At 40.1% G+C, this 19327-nt stretch overlaps 2 protein-coding genes across 3 annotated transcripts; both read right to left on the bottom strand.

The window, feature by feature from the left end:
- Positions 1-1167: 1167 nt before the first annotated feature.
- On the bottom strand, positions 1168-9226 carry LOC135480393 (microsomal glutathione S-transferase 1-like). 2 transcript variants are annotated; one of them, XM_064760222.1, is made up of 3 exons: positions 9038-9226; positions 2623-2696; positions 1168-1868 (listed from the first exon to the last, which is right to left on the bottom strand). In XM_064760222.1, exons 1-3 carry the CDS (start codon positions 9161-9163, stop codon positions 1625-1627), a joined length of 444 nt encoding a protein of 147 aa, XP_064616292.1. In that variant the 5' UTR covers positions 9164-9226; the 3' UTR covers positions 1168-1624. The 2 variants fall into 2 exon arrangements, with proteins under 2 accessions (XP_064616292.1, XP_064616293.1); XM_064760223.1 differs by lacking the exon at positions 9038-9226 and adding an exon at positions 5770-6015.
- A 5574-nt stretch (positions 9227-14800) lies between these two features.
- On the bottom strand, positions 14801-18663 carry LOC135480761 (uncharacterized). The gene is made up of 4 exons (XM_064760684.1): positions 18311-18663; positions 17384-17667; positions 16571-16672; positions 14801-15538 (listed from the first exon to the last, which is right to left on the bottom strand). Exons 1-4 carry the CDS (start codon positions 18651-18653, stop codon positions 15464-15466), a joined length of 804 nt encoding a protein of 267 aa, XP_064616754.1. The 5' UTR covers positions 18654-18663; the 3' UTR covers positions 14801-15463.
- Between the last annotated feature and the right edge of the window lie 664 nt (positions 18664-19327).

The raw sequence follows: 19327 nt of genomic DNA, 5'->3' as shown, positions 1-19327 counted from the left end.
CCCAAGCGAAGCGACATTGATAGACTCTTTCTTCGGTATTTCAACTTTAAGACTTCCAGAGCAACATTTTACACAACGTAGGGAAACTGAAGCGTGACTGTCTTTTATGCTTACAAACTGGGAGCGGAAAATCTTTATGGCCTCTCATCACGGTCACACAACAGTTGCCGTAGTAAACCAATCGGGAAGGGCCCGGGGAAAACCACGTACCACCAGAGAGGAAGCCAGTAAGAGCACAAATGCCTTTGCCACATCTGTGTAAACCGTGCACATCGGAGGCCACTGTCAAATTTTCCTCGCGGAATTAAGATCTGTTACATCATCAAGATAGCTGATAAAGGCCCTATCTACGGTCACGATTGTAAGACTTCCTATGGTCTGAACCAAATTCTTGCGTGGACTGGCAGAGCTCTGACTAATGACCATTAATTTCGCGCCCTTGGAAATATGGTATGGGCTAATGACGTAAACATGAGAGCTATACAGAGAAAGTAAGATGTGCTGAACTTCATGGAACTATTTTTTCTGACGGAATTCCTTGCGATCATCGTATATGCGTATCCAGCACTCCGTTGGACGTCTCCGGTTGCAATATATTTGTATCATATTGCCTAACTATAACGTGAAATACCAATCTATCAATCGATTGATTTTTTTTTTTTTTGATTGGTGACTTACGCCGTACTCAAGAATATTTCACTTATACGACGGCGCCCAGCATTATGGTGGGTAGAAACCGGGCACAGCCCGGGGGAAACCCACGACCATCCGCAGGTTGCTGGAAGACCTTTCCACATCTATCAATCGATCAATCGATCAATTGTAAACTTTTGTACTACCTTAGGATGTAAGTGTTGTAAACGATGCTACCAAACCTTATTTCTGTCAATGTTTGGGAGAAATACGGCTCAAACAATACGGCTTGATGGTGTGACATCAAAGTTGTCATTTAATCAGTATATAGTAAAAATATATATATGTGATCAACAAAAGAAGGTTTGACTTCAGTCATGATGCACTGGTCACATTTCATGAATTCACATGATTATCATGTAAGCCCTATGATACATATATAACAATTCCTTTTACATCGCTACATTAGATATCTAGGGGGCTGTTTTACTAAACGGTCGCAACATGCGCCTGGCGTATCTTCCATGAACAGTTTTGTAGAACGGGATTCGGGTTTTCGGATTGATTTTACTTTGTGGATCAGAAAGAAATCTGAACAGACTTCATATATGTGCCAGTGAGCTAATTAAAACTCACGGACGCCATCATCGTAAAACATATCTATGTTGTTGTTGTTCTTGTCGTATTTTGAACTTTTTCACGGGTCCTCTTCAGCTAGCCGGACAGCATGAAATGCTACACAATATGGGATTGTACCAGACTACTTTGCACACAGCTCTCGTCTTATAATGGAGATTATAAAATAATCGGGTGCTGCTGGCTCTTCAGATGTTCATTGTGAAAATCACATTCTTCTATGAACTGACTTTACTCTACCACGTGACTGCTACTCTTACTACTCTCGTCATTATACGTATACAGTCACACAAACAAAAAATAGAGAAATGTACAACAGTACGACCTTACTATTAGCAATCGTATACGTCACAAATTACATCACGCCTGATCTTATGACGTTTACAGCCATGGAGGCTGTAGCCATATATCCCACAACAAACGACAAAGCTCGGCACGGCTGAGGCAGAGCGAAGAGATAGGATATCGTGTGGAATATCCGGGCGGCGGCGAAAATGCGGAAGTGTAGAGCAGCGGCATGCGCACTAGGTCCTGTCAGGACGTACAATCCGCCAATCAGCACAAAAGGCACAACGTTCTCAAGGTCATTTAGATGACACCTGTGGAGAGTCAAGGTCAAGTACAACACATTAAATACAACACATTAAACGAACAAATTCTAAGAAATGGTGGTGAAGGAGAAATTATCCCGAATCGGACTGGACAAGGATTTCCTATTGGTAATGTCTGTGTAGGCCTACCGCATAGGCCTACACAAAATGGGATAAAAAAAATAATGTAACCCTGTACAAAAGTTACCAGATAAGATCGGTATACTAATGTATTCTCCACATAATTTAGTTCCATATTTATTTATTTGGTTGGTGTTTTACTCCGTACTCAGGAATTCTGTAAGACGGCCCGGAAGATAGACTACGTGATCTCCTGAGTGACAGACGACGTGAGTGAAGTCAACTGTCCTCCCGACATTATAGCATAGGAAAATGCCTATTTTTGAACCAATATTAGTGGTAGTTTATTCGTTCGATTTGTATAATATTCAGTTTTCCAGTTAGTCTGAGTATTTCTGTAGAGCTTGCGGGATGTTTTTTGTTTGTTTTTTTCGTACAACCAGGTGGCTGACAGAGTGGAAAAGATTGGCATCCTTCCGTATGCTTCAACATGGGGCGGTCATTTTGTTTTTGCCATGCTAGGGTGATCACGTGATCTCTAACTTCACGGCAGTCTTACATATCTATATCACACTATTCTAACCCCAACTGTCTGATTTTATTTTAAGGACACTGACTATAACAAATGAGTAAGAATATTCCGTTATTCTATTCTGTACGCTGTCAAAACAGACGTCTTTACCGTCTGATCCTCTCAACGTCTGGGTCATTAGGGGTAACCTTTCCACCAGGGTTATCCTCGGGATTGATGAAAACCTGTAAAGAAGAAGAACGGGACTGATCAAAATCTGTAAATCGAAGAAAGGCGGTATTAATCTATACCTGAAACAAAGGTAAACGGGATCTATTGAAATCTTTGACAAAGATAAAAAGGGCTCATGCGTTGAAATCGGTAGCGAAAACTAATGGTCTTTGGCCGATGGAAATCTTCAACTCTTCAGAATAAAAAGGAAAGGTGGTATTCTATGAAGGGGAAGGAGGTTTGGGGGAGCGCCGTGGGGGGTAGTGCGCCAACACGGCATAATAACCCATAGCCTCTCACCAATGTAGTCGCTGTGAGTTCAAGCCCAGCTCATGCTGGCTTAATCTCCGGCTGTAAGTGGGAAGGTCTACCAGCAACTTGTGGATGGTCGTGGATCCCCCGTGCTTTGCCCGGTTTCCTCCCACTATAATGCTGTCCGCCGTCGTATAAGTGAAATATTCTAGAGCACCGCGTAAAACACCAATGTTTTAAGTGAATAAAAAAATAATAAAACTGAAGGGCATGGATGAATCCATTGCATCAGAGATGAATGTGAGTAAAGGCAAGGTGTAACAGAGATAACTAGGAATCAGAACAACCTGTAACAGAGATGCACAGGAATACGGACAATACTGAGCATAAACAAAAAGGGAGTGGTGACAAAAGGAAATGAGACCAAGGCCATTGATAAGAACACGTAACGTTCATAAATTTATTTATTTATGTATTTAATTCGTTTTACGCCGTACTCAATAATATTTCACTTATACGACGGTGACCTGGGTTATGGTGGGAGAAAACCGGGGGAAACCCACGATCATCCGCAGGCTGCTGACAGGCCATCCCACGTAAGATTGGAGAGGAAGCCATCTTGAGCTGGGCTTGAACTCTCGGTGACTGCATTGGTGAGAGGCTCTTGTATCATTGCGCAGCGCTGGTGTGCTAACCACCTCGTCCACCAATGCCTCCGCTCATAAACGTGACTAGCGACGTCAGTGTATCTCAGGTAAGAGGGCCTCATCAAACCCTGTTACACAGATAAGTTTTCTTAAAACTGACAAACAGAAAAAGGAGTTCGACAAAAGGGTGTTACACAACGGAGATACAGACCCTCTTGCACCACAGAGAATGGAGATTAACTCCGGGCACTCTTGCACCACAGATAACGGAGATTACCTCCGGGCACTCTTGCTACCCAGATAACGGAGATTACCTCCGGGCACTCTTGCTACCCAGATAATGAGGATTAACTCCGTGGACTCTTGCACCAGAGATAATGAGGATTAACTCCGGGCACTCTTGCTACCCAGATAATGGGGATTAACTCCGTGGACTCTTGCACCACAGATAATGAGGATTAACTCCGGGCACTCTTGCTACCCAGATAATGGGGATTAACTCCGGGCACTCTTGCACCCTAGACAATGAGGATTAACTCCGGGCACTGTTACACCACAGATAATGGGTATTAACACCGTGTACTCTTGCACCACAGGTAATGGGTATTAACTCCGGTTATTTTGCACCCTAGATAATGATGATTAACTCCGGGCACTGTTATACCACAGATAATGGGTATTAACTCCGGATACTCTTGCACCACAGGTAATGGGTATTAACTCCGGGTACTCTTGCACCACAGGTAACGGGTATTAACTCTGGGCACTCTTGTGTTACAAATATATAGGACTGACGAAAGGCAATACTCTTGTAAAATAGGTAACGGGGATTGACGATACTCTTGTAACACAGGTAACATGGTTTGACGATACTCTTGTAACAAAGATAACAGAGATTGATGATACTCTTGTAACAAAAGTACCGGGGTTGACGATACTCTTGTAACACAAGTAACGGAGCTTGACAACACACACAGGTAACGGAGATTGAGGATACTCTTGTAATACAGTTGACCGGGCTTGACGATACTCTTGTAACACATGTAACGGGGCTTGACGATACCCGCAGATAACAGAGATGGATACAGATATACTTGTATAGCACGGAAACACGGATAGCATGGGTTGATGATAGTCTTGTATAGCATGTACATACGGATAGCATGCATTGACAATTCTCTTTTTTTAGCACGGACACACGGATAGCATGGATTGACGATACTCTTTTTTTAGCACGGACACACGGATAGCATGGATTGAGGATACTCTTTTTTTAGCACGGACACACGGATAGCATGGATTGAGGATACTCTTTTTTTAGCACGGAAACACGGATAGCAGGGATTGACGATACTCTTTTTTTAGCACGGAAACACGGATAGCATTGATTGACGATACTCTTTTTTTAGCACGGAAACACGGACAGCATGGATTGATGACACTCACTATGACACGGAAAGACGGATAAGATGGCTTGATTTATTCATTTATTTATTTGATTGGTGTTTTACGCCGTACTCAACAATATTTCACTTGAACGACGGTGGCCAGCCCGGCGGAAACCCACGATAACCCGCAGGTTGCTGGAAGACAGATAGCATGGGTCGACGATAGTCTTGTGTAGAACGGATATACTTGACACAGGTACTTATAACTAAGAATAACCAAGCGACAATTCAAGGCTTCCATGCACCTCTGGATCGTCGCGACTAACACACGCTTACAAGTACCTATACACACTGTAAATGCTCTGAGTGGGCATTTTTCACTGGGTTAAAATATAGGTCAGCGAACAGAGCTAAATCCATTTCGATCCACGCTGGTTTCGCAAGCTAAAGCTAACGCTCTTTCTTTCTCTACTTTCTTTTTAGGCGATGGAGGGAGAGGGAAGGGGTACACTCGTAGCTTGACTGTAATCTACATGCAGTCATGCGCTAATTTAGACATAAGCTGCAGTGCAATGCTCTTCAAGGACGCAAAACATATTTAGACAGGCACAGATAAACAAATCACCAGATCGATGCATCAGGCTAATTATTATACCTGGTTGTATAGCTTGCATCATATATTAGTTCGTAAGCTTCCCAGGTCTACCTTTGCTTGATCCGTTCCACCTGCATCACTCGCAAACCATTCACTTCCTTTTGCAAGCGTACACAAGCGTTATAATTTTTATGGTTTCTCTCACCTTTTTCGTTATCCTGTGATAGGCGGTAGCCAGACTCATTGCCAGAGTCTTGAGTATCACGATACCAGCGTAAAAAGCGAACTGCGCGAACACCGGGTTCTTAAAGCTGAAATCACTCGTCATGTTGCTGGATGCTGTAAATAGGCCAATGTACGGGACTGACGGCTCCCGGGTATGCCTTACAAACACAATAGGTCTACTACGGCTATTCACATACACAGTTCAACCATGAACCTAGGTATCCGGATCTAGCCCAGAGCAGCGTGGTGGAGACCTAACATATCTATGCCACACGAAGAGGGTCAAAGTACATTCACTTAGTATTTTATAGCTTCACAGAAGGGGAGCAGTTGAATGTTCATACACAAAGCGAATGTAGGCCTACATGAATAACGGCGTGCAAGTTATACTCGCTACGTATAGGCCTACAATACTCGCTACATACAGGCCTATCGGTAACATGGCAGTTCAATACACAAGTAGTCTAATTCCGAAAAGCAAAGATTTCGTTATGATTTAATATTCCGGCATTTTATCTAGCCATCGTTTGTGACATCACTCTTGTCGGCCTTCATTTGTCATTCACTCTGTATGTCTTTCTGTCTTTCTATCTGTCAGCCTGGTCTTCAGCCGAAGGCCAACCCGCGTATTTTTCGTAAATTTACAGACAAATTAGCAAATTCAAGAATAAAACAGTTATTCAGGGATTTGTATCAAATTTTGCAGATGTTTTGGCCATGCACAGAAGATCAACAGATTAAATGTCACTGTTGATCCGGACGCAGGAATTTTTGACAGTGGCTGCTAATTAAGCTGTTCTTATATATGGGTCGTTCTGTCTGCGGATCGATCAGATTTTAGCATCCCATGTTTTAACACAATACACAATTGTTTCAAATGGCCCATTCTTTTAACGAGGGATCTCGGTGTAAGATGACACGAGACACGACGCGGTTGGGGTATTTATTTTTTATTTGATTGGTGTTCGCCGTGCTCAAGTATATTTCACTTCTACGACGGCAGCCAACATTGTGGTGAGAGGAAACCGGGCAGAGCTCGGGGGTGGGGGTGGGGGGGGGGGGGAGGTAGTTGGAATAAGCGTGGGGTGAGGCGGGGTGAGAATGTGAGTATGTCGAAAGCCGGCATGAATGCTGTGTTTTATTATATTATGGTCCTATCATGGTGAATGTCATCATTATTCATCAGCATCATTATTCATCCATGAATGCTGTGTTTTATTATAATATACATCTTGGTCCTATCATGGTGAATGTCATCATTATTCATCAGCATCATTATTCATCCATGAATGCTGTGTTTTATTATTATATACATCTAGGTCCTATCATGGTGAATGTCCCCATTATTCGTCAGCATCATTATTCATCCATGAATGCTGTGTTTTATTATAATATACATCTTGGTCCTATCATGGTGAATGTCATCATTATTCATCAGCATCATTATTCATCCATGAATGCTGTGTTTTATTATTATATACATCTAGGTCCTATCATGGTGAATGTCATCATTATTCATCAGCATCATTATTCATCCATGAATGCTGTGTTTTATTATAATATACATCTTGGTCCTATCATGGTGAATGTCACCATTATTCGTCAGCATCATTATTCATCCGTGAATGCTGTGTTTTATTATTATATACATCTTGGTCCTATCATGGTGAATGTCATCATTATTCGTCAGCATCATTATTCATCCATGAATGCTGTGTTTTATTATTATATACATCTTGGTCCTATCATGGTGAATGTCACCATTATTCGTCAGCATCATTATTCATCCATGAATGCTGTGTTTTATTATAATATACATCTTGGTCCTATCATGGTGAATGTCACCATTATTCGTCAGCATCATTATTCATCCATGAATGCTGTGTTTTATTATAATATACATCTTGGTCCTATCATGGTGAATGTCATCATTATTCATCAGCATCATTATTCATCCTGGTCAAGGCATGAGTTTCATCGAAAACATCAAACTGTTCCAGGGAGTTCAGTCATCTTGGTCACTAAGGTTTTTTTTTATCACTCTCAGTTTCATCTAATTGTAAACACGAACAGAGAATTTCATCATTATACATTCACAAACAGTAGAATTTCATGATTAAGCATAATCTCGGTGAAACCTGCGGATGGACGTGGGTTTCCCGCGGGCTCTGTTCGTTTTCCCCCACCATAATGTTGGCCGCCGTCGTATAAGTGAAATATTCTTGAGTAAGTCGTAAAACACCAATCAAATACATGAAATAAATAAATAAATCATAATCCTGGTCGGTAAGTTTTATCTTAATGAATCAACGAACAATATGTTTTACAATGCAGCTGGAACAGTAAATTCCATTATCTTGCAACCTGAGCAGTGACTATTGTTGTCCTGTATGTCGAAGTTACTTCGGTTACTTCTAAAAGCATACACTCTTGTATTATGGATCACTAATATTTAATCAGGCACAAAGGACTCCGAGTTTATAATATACTTGATTTTTCATTAAGGTCATACGGAATTTTCACTTATACTACGACGACCAGTTTTATGTGGGTGGAGAAGATTTGAGTACCCAGGCAAAATCGACCTCTGGCAAGTTCCTGATGAACTTCCCAACATGCAATGAACAGATTTGCACAACATAGCTAGTATAGGCCTGTTGCTGAAACACAAGTGGTCGCATGTCAGACACTGTACAGGGTCCCACAAGCGGAGCCGACCGCTTATTGTTATCAACATCCAGAGCGGAAGAATGTACAAATCCTCTGTTAAAGACCGGGTTCGAACTCACATCTTGTGTGTTTTAACGATTTCGAACTAACTAATGCAATGATACCGCGTAGCCGCTATAACTCGTCAGAAAGAGGTACTTGTTCCTGTACAACTGACACAATCACGCTATGTCTAGAATTATTTATTTGATTACTGTTTTACGTCGTGCTCAAGAATATTTCAATTATACGCCGGCTGCGGCCAGCATTGAGGTGGGAGAAAAACCATGACCAAGCCACGCATGTTGCTGACCGGAAAGGAAGCCACCATGAGCTGGACTTGAACCGACAAGGTCCACATTGGTGAGAAGCCTTTGAGTCATTGTGCTGCGCTAGCACGTTAACGTGAACCAAGACTTGTTAGGCTATATACGTATGTTAACAGAGCAGGAAGCGTGCGTCTCAGAGATCAGCTTAACCGAGCACCAAAGCTTTACCATCTACATGGTAATAACATAATATCCTTACTTTTGGCTCACCTTGTTTTTCAGCCTATAGTACACTGTCAGCAGGCTCATGTCCATTGTCTTACACAAAACGACGCCGGAGTAAAACGCATACTGGGCGAATACTGGATTACTAAAACTGATCAGATCGGAAGCCATGGTCGATTTCTGTCTAGCGCCGTCCGTTAAGAGAGCGTTGCACACTGAACACTGTGTGACTGGTTTAACACGTACGTGTAGCGTGTGCGAGCTTATATGTAGGCCTACCTGGCAGTAAGTAACCTCACAAACGACAGGCTGACGAAATACGGCGGCCAGTATTGCTCATATCGTTACGCTCAAGTGCCCGCAGGTTTCTTTGGTTCACGAAATTTTATTTCCCCGCAGTTGCATAATTCAGCATTGTTTACGAGTTTTTCTTACTTCAGATTGACCTTGGGAGAGCATCCGGAGAGGTGTTTCCTCAACTGGGTGGTAACGTTACACAACGATGCATATGCCGCCTTGGCATTTGCGTCTGGCGTAACGTTATGACCGCTTTGAGAAACAGCCCTCTGCATTGACATCCGTGTATTATGTATATTAACAGGCCTATACGGCCGCAGACACTTTTTTGACGTTCTTGGTGACTCTGTCATCAACTTTTAATCTGGTAGTCTTAGGGGTTTTTCTAAGCCTATAAAACTGACCGATATCGTATAAGTTTAAAATACGTGCACATACATGAATATCATATCGTGGCATCGGGATATTTTTTTCTGTCCCGTTTGTACAGCCCATAATTGGTTTGCAAGCGTAGTTTTAATTTTCGACGGATACATGGATACAGCACTAGGTCTAGCGTGTTTACTGTGCTGACGTACCTCTTCGCTGTATTTTGCCATGGAACAGGCCCCTTTAGTGGTGCATGATAACTGTCCATTTCCTCGGTTACCATAACATGGTAAACAAATTGCCATTTCTTCAAATGGTTATAGAGGCGAGCTTGCCTTTCAGTCGTTAAAGGACACACGAGATGCGTGTTCAAATCCGGCCTTGGGCAAGGAATGCCTTCCGCCTATATGACGATGTGCATATCAGTACATGTACGTCACACGCAAGAAAGTTCATCAGTAACTTGCCAATGGTCGGTGGTTTACCCCGGGTACTCCGGTCGTCTCGACGCATGAAAATGACCGTTATCGTATAAGTGACAAATTTTTGTGTACTGTATTACACAAAAATTAACACCCCTCTTTTCCATGGTAACAGTTGCCCATAGTAACGGTTGTCCATAATCTGCATGTATGTATGTACGTATGCTTGGAGTTCAGCATCGTACTTTTTTCAACAATTTTTCAGTCATATGATAACTAAGAGTTATTAAGTTTATGTACATATACCATGTCTTCTTGTGGCAGGGAGACCCATGCTGCTAAAGTGCTGCCGTCACTAAAGTATCATGCCGAAGACACTAGACTTGACACCCCACCCAATCACATCATACTGACACCGCGCCAACCAGTCATGTTTTCTTTGGCAGGACTCGACCCAGGGTTTCCCGGCTTGGAGACGGACGCCCTAACCATAAGGTCACCAAAACGATTCTTGTCCATAGTAAGAGTTGTCCATAGTAACTGTTGTATATATACTAACAGTTGTCCATAGTAACAGTTTCCCATAGTAACCTTCAAAGTAACTGTTGTCTATAATAAAAGTTGTCCATAGTAACTGTTGTCCTTAGTAGCAGCTGCACTTTAGGCACTGAGCCAACGAGGGCTCTTCATATCAATATATATATTTATTTATTTGATTGTTGTTTAACGCCATAGTCAACAATTACTTACTATACGATGAATCTGTTGTGCTTGGAATGAATCACTAATACCTGGCAAATTTCATGGCAAACTCTCTCACGTGACTTACGTCAAGGAAGACAAGGTATAACTTAGCGTAAGACCACACAAATAAGCCACGCTGTCCACTTATTGAAATCAAGAACCGGACCCGATATAACTTAGTGTAAGACCACACAAGTGAGCCACGCTGTCCACTTATTGGAAACAAGAACCGGACCCGATATAACTTAGTGTGAGACCACACAAGTGAGCCACGCTGTCCACGTATTGGAACCAAGAAGCGGACCCCATACAACTTAGCGTAAACCCCACAAGTGAGCCACGCTGACCTCATATTACAACCAAAGACCGTACTTGGTATCAATTTACTACACAAAACTGCAATTATAATACTCCGACTTTATTTATTTCTTCTCTTGTGTGACATAATAATCAGTTAAAGAAGCTATACTGGAGATTTTTGGGAAAATAATAATTCCAGACTGTTAAGTTTAATAAATTGCAATGAAAATCACTGCATTTTTTACCTAATTCTGCCTGATATTTTATGAAGGTAATTATTCGGGCCACTCTAAAATAACAGCAAAAATTTGATGGGATTTGTGCTGATCGATTTAACAAAAAAATCTGCTGTGTAGCTTCTTTAAATTGTACATACACCTTCCCTGATTCATAATTATTACAGTAATACGGAGATATAAAGATATATAAAGTTAAGAATGTATAATTATGACATGTGTTCAGCTGTATTTCAGTCGTATCGTAGAGAGCAATATTAGACGTTTGTACCACACATATATTTACAAATAAACCCTATACAAACAGGCTCAAAAGATTTCAATATTATTGTTATATTTAAATATTACACAGGATCTCAAATTTTGCCCATGATCAATTTGCACATTTTGCCTCTGCTAATTCTTTGAGTTCTGTTATGTTAGACAATGGTTTTGAGATTTTTTGGGGAGATAGCGTGATATCCTGCTGGAAAAGTAATTCTGTGAGTTCTGTTATGTTAGACAATAGTTTTGAGGTTTCTTGATAGAGGTAGCGTGATATTCTGCTGGAAAAGTAATTCTGTGAGTTCTGTTATGTTAGACAATAGTTTTGAGGTTTCTTGGGGGAGATAGCGCGATATTCTGCTGGAAAAGTAATTCTGTGAGTTCTGTTATGTTAGACAACGGTTTTGAGATTGTGGGGGGGGGGGGGGGGGATAGCGTGATATCCTGCTGGAAAAGTAATTCTGTGAGTTCTGTTATGTTAGACAATTATTTTAAGGTTTCTTGAGGGAGACATCGTGATATCCTGCTGGAAAAGTAATTCTGTGAGTTCTGTTATGTTAGACAATAGTTTTGAGGTTTCTAGGGGGAAGTAGCGTGATATCCTGCTGGAAAAGTAATTCTGTGAGTTCTGTTATGTTAGACACTGGTTTTGAGGTTTCTTGAGGGAGGTAGCATGATATTCTGCTGGAAAAGTAATTCAGTGAGTTCTGTTATGTTAGACAATAGTTTTGAGAATTTTTGGGGGAGGTAGCGTGATATTCTGCTGGAAAAGTAATTCTGTGAGTTCTGTTATGTTAGACAATAGTTTTGAGGTTTCTTGAGGGAGGTAGCGTGATATCCTGCTGGAAAAGTAATTCAGTGAGTTCTGTTATGTTAGACAATAGTTTTGAGGTTTCTTGGGGGAGGTAGCGCGATATCCTGTCGGAAAAGTAATTCTGTGAGTTCGGTTATGTTAGACAATAGTTTTGAGAATTTTTGGGGAAGGTAGCGTGATATCCTGCTGGAAAAGTAATTCTGTGAGTTCTGTTATGTTAGACAATGGTTTTGAGAATTTTTGGGGAAGGTAGCATGATATCCTGCTGGAAAAGTAATTCTGTGAGTTCTGTTATGTTAGACAATGGTTTTGTGGTTTCTTGAGGGAGGTAGCGTGATATCCTGCTGGAAAAGTAATTCTGTGAGTTCTGTTATGTTAGACAATAGTTTTGAGAATTTTTGGGGAAGGTAGCGTGATATCCTGCTGGAAAAGTAATTCTGTGAGTTCTGTTATGTTAGACAATGGTTTTGAGGTTTCTTGAGGGAGGTAGAGCGATATCCTGCTGGAAAAGTAATTCAGTGAGTTCTGTTATGTTAGACAATAGTTTTGAGGTTTCCAGGGGGAGGTAGCATGATATCCTGCTGGAAAAGTAATTCAGTGAGTTCTGTTATGTTAGACAATAGTTTTGAGGTTTCCAGGGGGAGGTAGCATGATATCCTGCTGGAAAAGTAATTCAGTGAGTTCTGTTATGTTAGACAATAGTTTTGAGGTTTCTTGAGGGAGGTAGAGCGATATCCGGCTGGAAAAGTAATTCTATTAGTTCTGTTAGACAATAGTTTTGAGGTTTCTTGGGAGAGATAGCGCGACATTCTGCTGGAAAAGTAATTCTGTGAGTTCTGTTATGTTAGACAATGTTTTTGAGATTTATGGGGGAGATAGCGTGATATCCTGCTGAAAAAGTAATTCAGTGAGTTCTGTTATGTTAGACAATGGTTTTGAAGTTTTTGGGGGGAGTTAGCGTGATATCCTGCCGGAAAAGTAATTCTGTGAGTTTTATTATGTTAGACAATGGTTTTGAGATTTTTTGGGGGAGGTAGCGTGATATCCTGCCGGAAAAGTAATTCTGTGAGTTCTGTTATGTTAGACAATGGTTTTGAGATTTTTTGGGGAAGGTAGCGTGATATCCTGCTGGAAAAGTAATTCTGTGAGTTCTGTTATGTTAGACAATAGGTTTTTTTGGGGGAGATAGCGTGATATCCTGTTGGAAAAGTGCTCGCTTAAACCCCAAAAGCAATATTTTATATCATGTATTTTGCCTCAGAAAATTCACTCACTTGGGCAAAATTTTAGGTAATTTAACATATAGCAAATGACAATGTGTGACTAAAATCATTTACAATACTTATACTGTTTCTGATACATCAAGTTTTATCCTTAATTTCACCCTAAAGTGAACAGAATAAAGAATATGACATAAAGGTAGACAAGACTTCAACACTTTGGCACTGTGTAACATCCAGGCTATTGTCATTGCCATGTTTACATCAGAAAGGAGTGTAAATCACCACAAAATTTCACAGGATTTTTCACAAATGAGCAACTCATTTGGACTGAAGGTGTGTAGGCTGCTTCAAGGACGAGAAAAGTTGATAATTTGCGCTCATTTAAAAATACTCGTAACAATGCCAAGCTGAAATATATTACAAGAAAGAAACACGCAGTCTAATTGCTGATGTCCATGGAATGTCATGTGAGTAAAAACTGATGAGCCAGAACTCTCTGATGCTCCAGGTAAATTCAATTTGGTTAAGCTCACAAATTCTACACAGGAAGTAGCCTACCTCTTGCCTAGATTTAGCGTGACAAATGGACCACTGTGATTGTCCACAGGCCCTCATATTGATCCTACACGCCCGGTCATGTTATTTAACAAGGTCAAAATTGGAAACGAGACATCCATTAGTTTTACTCTGATCTGTACTTCATGATGTACCGAGAGCCTTTAGCCACCAACAGTCTGTCGGATATGTCAACAATGTGGACAGAATAAACCAAAATGACAGCACACAGATTAGGGATTTTTCTTTACACAGTGCCATTGTCTTCTGTCTATTTTATCCCGTAACATGACCTTGGTAATTGGGATCGAGTAGACTTCGCTGTGTCCAGATAAATCACTAACTGAGAAGCTGCAGTTTTGATGGATTCCGTCTGGCTGTGTGAGGCACACAGGACACCATGAAATACACCGGAGCGTAAAATCATGAAGGTATATATATATATATATATATATATATATATATATATATATATATATATATATATATATATATTATGTATACAGAGAATTTAGGGAGAATTGCTTTATTTCTAAAATCAGCAGACTTTGTTTCCGACCTTGTCTGTCTTTATAGGTGGTTTGCAGTGACAGTCATCTTTGATGTAAGATTGAGTATTGCCCACTGGGTGTCTATTATTAGAGGTGTCATAAGCTGGGCAGAGGCCCTTGGCTGGGCAATATGCACAAACTTACCTCAAAGATGACTGCTACTGCAAACCATCTATGTATAGCACACATATTGTAGTATGACTGGGCCCGTCGGGTTGGTACGAGAGCCTGTGGACTGGCCACAAATAAAACACCAACTGATCCATGGCCATTTATACAGCTGTACAATATATATCTGAATACATCTGTTTCAAAAAAAGATTGTGACTTAATGATTACTAGTCATATGGAGGTTATTTTTAATCACAGTCAACGTGCCAATTGTGTAAGTCATGTGTTTCCTTCAAGGGGAGACAAATCTGCCGCACATGTAGCTGCCAAAAAAATTACTCATAACACAAACATCATTTAATTACACCAAGTTTCCCATATTTCAGTCTCAATATTAGGAGGAGAAATTAATGTATAGATCAAAAAAAAAATAAAGTGAAGTGAACGAAGATTAAATATTTGAAAATCTAACAAGAGTATTGTCCAATCCTGAATTTTAAATAAAACTACAAGATACAATAAATAAATTGCTGACTTCCAAAAAGTTGAAGTAAATAACAATAAAACTATATTCATGTACTAAGGTCAAACATAAAATGCAGAGTTAAAGACTTTCTTCTTCTTAATCTTGTCTGGAACACTAACATGGCCGTATGGACACTGAAAACATAAAAAGACGTGAACAAAAGTATACTTGAACTTTGATGATTGATTTATTTACTTATTTGATTGGTGTTTTACACCGTACTCAAGAATATTTCACTTATACGACGGCGACCAGCACCATGGTGGGTGGAAACCGGGCAGAGCTCCGGGAAAACCCACAACCATCCGCAGGTTGCTGTCAAACTTTCCCACGTATGGCCGGAGAGAAAGCCAGCATAAGCTGGACTTGAACTCACAGCGACCGCATTGGTGAGACTCCTGGGCCATCACGCGCGAGCGCCCTAACCAACTGAGCCACAGAGGCCCATTGATGATTGAAGACAGATTCTTTGAATTATCCCAAAAATGGACAAAAGTATTAAAAGATCCATAAGCAGTCCATAAAGGTTAAAAAAATGTCCAAAATTTGACTGGCCAATCAACAGACTGACAGACAGAAAGACAGACTATGTAAAGCTGCTTGTTTTCATTTAAAAATGCATTCGGCTTTGAAATACTTCTTTGTTACTAAATAATTCAAGTACGGCTGCTCAAATTCCAGAGAAGATAAATGTACTTTGGCCAAACATTTGACTTTTGTAAGATATTAAAATATCCTAACATTTCGCCCCTGTAATTCTTCAACCTTTTCGCATCATTACAAGGTGTTTATTAAAGCATATTCTGAAGGCATTACTCTGTGTAGACTGACAAAGCTAGACTTTTGGTGAAGCCCTTAAATTGGTCGACCCAACCAATCCACATTTCTCTCCAAAATCAAACTAAAAAGGTGAATAAATATTACTGAAACTTGTTCTTTCATATGTCAAAAAGTTAAGTAATGATTGTAAGTTGCACAATTTGCCTGAACCTAGCAATCTCAGACAAGTGCGTTAAAGTTTATTTACAAGGTAGGATGATATCCAATTGGAAAATGGAAGCTGAAGCATCAGAAGTATTTTTTTGCCTCTAAACGTCAAAATTTTGGGATGAAATTTTACAGTCATCCACCCTAAGTTATCAGTCCTATTCTAACGTGGTACTTACATGTCTACAAGCATTACCACAACACTCTCCTCTCTTTAGATGGCTCAGCCTGGTTATAACCTGGTAACCTGTAGCTGGGTCAGTGTAGAAATCCTTCCCATTCTGAAGCATTTCACACAAAAAATAAACAACAAACAACGAATTACCATGATACATACGCATGTCCAACATTGAGGATAAAAAGATTTAAAAACAAACTTTGCACTGTCAATATCATACATATTATTATTTTTATTAACTTCTTTGCTCGGCACTTTGAATGGCCCTGATTTTATCATTTACGTTCACTTTTTAAGCCAAAAAAAAACTTGGGAACTTTCATACAACTAACTCTCACTATACTCTCTTTACCTATCGGACTCACGTCTCACTTCATTTTGTGTTTCTTGTCATTTTTTTCTCTCTTATTAGTTTCAGAGGGATTTTCTTCTACTGCACAGCTTTTTCACGCAATTGGCAGGTAAGTGCATTTACTCAGAAAATCTGTAAGTTGGCTAAGCGGAGAGAAATGCAACATCAATTTTTGTCATTATTCTGTTTTTTACTTTTCACCATTGGCTGTTCATGCATGATTATGCCGTCTTGAGTAGAAGCAGAATTAAAATTAATTTCAAGAGTAAGGAGTCTACAGATACAACAGAATAATGTATGGTAGAATGCACTTGTGTTGTGTTTTTGGGTAGGGAGGTTTTTGTGTGAGAAGCTATGTAGCATAAATCCAACCAAACAATTGTTTAATTTATGCCTAACAAACACAGAATCAACTGAACAGGGAGTTAGTAAGGATGGTGTTTGATAAGACAATGATCTGACCTCCACAGCTTGTTTATGACGCTGATGTATAAGAATCTCCTGTGGAGAGAGTCTGGTGTAATCCACCAGCAGTTCCATGGCTTGTAATGTTGCCTGGTGATCCTGTCTCACGCTGTACCCGCATCCTCCTGAGGTGTGAAGTCGTCTTTTGATTTCTGGTAAATGTGGACGCAGACCAGAATATCTGCTCCAGAGCAGAAGGGCATTATTTTCTAGACTGTGGACATTCCCTGCTTGTGGGATATGACTTGGTATTGTAAAGGTGGGCAGCAATGGTTTTTGATCTGAAAGTCAAAGTCAGCACAGTTATTCAGAACATGATGACTGTGTTACTTTTCTGTTATTGTGTGTTTTTTGTAGCATGCAATTCGTAAAGTCAGTATTGTCAGTTATAGTTTAAGGACTAATACTTTGTGCAAATTATATGTGGCTAGAAACAAACCATAAAAATCTGGAAATTCTACATAATTTTCTCCAAATGCCATGGCTTCCTGCCCTTGGATTTTGGAACACTTTGACGTCAGAGTGGCATTGATACATTCATCTGACCATCAACAATATTTTTTTTCTAAACATGGATACTCAGTGCCACTAGTGATGTTGCAACATTCTAAATACAAAAACAGATAAGCAATGTGCTTTTTTCTACGATGTTATCATTGTAAAGATTTATCTGAAGATACCATATTAAACATACTTATGGAATTATTTCACCAAAAAATCTATCACAACATACAACAATAACATAAGCCTGCCGACAACAACTGTTCTGAGAAAATTTAAAGTATTGTAATTCACCTTTACATGTGTTCATCAAAGCCCTTAAATCTGCTCTGTTTTTGGACGTCTTAGCAAATACATTCGCCTTGATTGTGGTTAATTTATCAATACTTTTTCCAAGAGACACCATCTTTGACTTGAGCTCACCAGCATTTCCGGTGCTTTCTTCACCAAGATATCTCCTGCTAGCTGCATGGCTAAGCGCAACACTGTTGATGTCCTTCAATATCACTGAACCAGAGTGAGATCTTTTGAATAGGACTTCAGTTTTCATGTTAACACTATGATCTACATGTTTGGGATCAGTTTGTAAACAGTCTTTTCTTATGGCTACATCTGAGCTAGCACAGCGCACTCTTGTCACAATCACATTGCTTTGAGTATCCCATGATATACTTCGTCCGTGATGACGAGAGAAAAAATTCAATCCATACACAGCTGATATTCGCCTTTCAAAATGCCTGTCATATGAAAATAAATATCCACACATTCCATAAGCTCTGTATGTTCTTTGCCACTGGATGAACAAATTTTTTGTCCCAGATAGCCTATTGTCCCTAAAAACACAACGAAATATGTAAAGGTTTGACATGTCACCGTGGCAGTGACGCATGAACAGGGGTCCAATTTTCGTTAGACAAAAAGCAGACGACTTTGAGTATCGACACTCCAGCTGACGTGGAAATGGGACGATTGAGCGCCGCGGAGAGTGGACATAAAGTAATCACCTTACTGTAGAACAATACCACTGCGTTGTAACTTAGAGATACTGTAATCAGTTAAGAATTCCCTTTTTCTGCAACATCAATTTTCTTGTGCTCGGACTCGCCACAAAAAACAAAGTACTTCCAAAACTCGAACCTGGTACAGGACCGGTGGAATGCTTTCCAGAGGACTAATACTCCGAATCGTCCCAAAGAGACGTGAGCAAACCAAAGACATTAAAATACACATAATAAACATACAAATACTGAAATAAAAACTTTCCACACAGTCCTACAGAAAATAACAATCTCATACATATTTAGTGATTTATTTATTTATTTGATTGGTGCTCAAAAACTTTTCAATTTAATGTATCTGACAACATGTATATGCCAAGAATTTGCTCACATGTGATGGAGACCATTTTTACGACAGCATGATCACAACTTGAGTGGCCGC

This window comes from Liolophura sinensis, chromosome 13 (genome assembly GCF_032854445.1).
Source record: "Liolophura sinensis isolate JHLJ2023 chromosome 13, CUHK_Ljap_v2, whole genome shotgun sequence".
In the NCBI taxonomy this organism is placed as follows: domain Eukaryota; kingdom Metazoa; phylum Mollusca; class Polyplacophora; order Chitonida; family Chitonidae; genus Liolophura; species Liolophura sinensis.
The sequence above is the reverse complement of the archived record's forward strand: the minus strand, read 5'-3'. Positions and strand labels throughout refer to the sequence as shown.

What these genes read in the sequence shown, in the direction of transcription:
- LOC135480393 (XM_064760222.1), bottom strand. Translation starts at nt 9,163, where the DNA reads ATGGCTTCCGATCTGATCAGTTTTAGTAATCCAGTATTCGCCCAGTAT. An exon ending in ACTATAGGCTGAAAAACAAG is followed by an intron (nt 2,697 to 9,037) that starts GTGAGCCAAAAG and finishes TCTTCTTTACAG; the next exon opens with GTTTTCATCAATCCCGAGGA. An exon ending in GACGTTGAGAGGATCAGACG is followed by an intron (nt 1,869 to 2,622) that starts GTAAAGACGTCT and finishes GACTCTCCACAG; the next exon opens with GTGTCATCTAAATGACCTTG.
- LOC135480761 (XM_064760684.1), bottom strand. Translation starts at nt 18,653, where the DNA reads ATGTGTGGATATTTATTTTCATATGACAGGCATTTTGAAAGGCGAATA. An exon ending in GTCATAAACAAGCTGTGGAG is followed by an intron (nt 16,673 to 17,383) that starts GTCAGATCATTG and finishes GAAATGCTTCAG; the next exon opens with AATGGGAAGGATTTCTACAC. An exon ending in GTGGTAATGCTTGTAGACAT is followed by an intron (nt 15,539 to 16,570) that starts GTAAGTACCACG and finishes TTATGTTTTCAG; the next exon opens with TGTCCATACGGCCATGTTAG.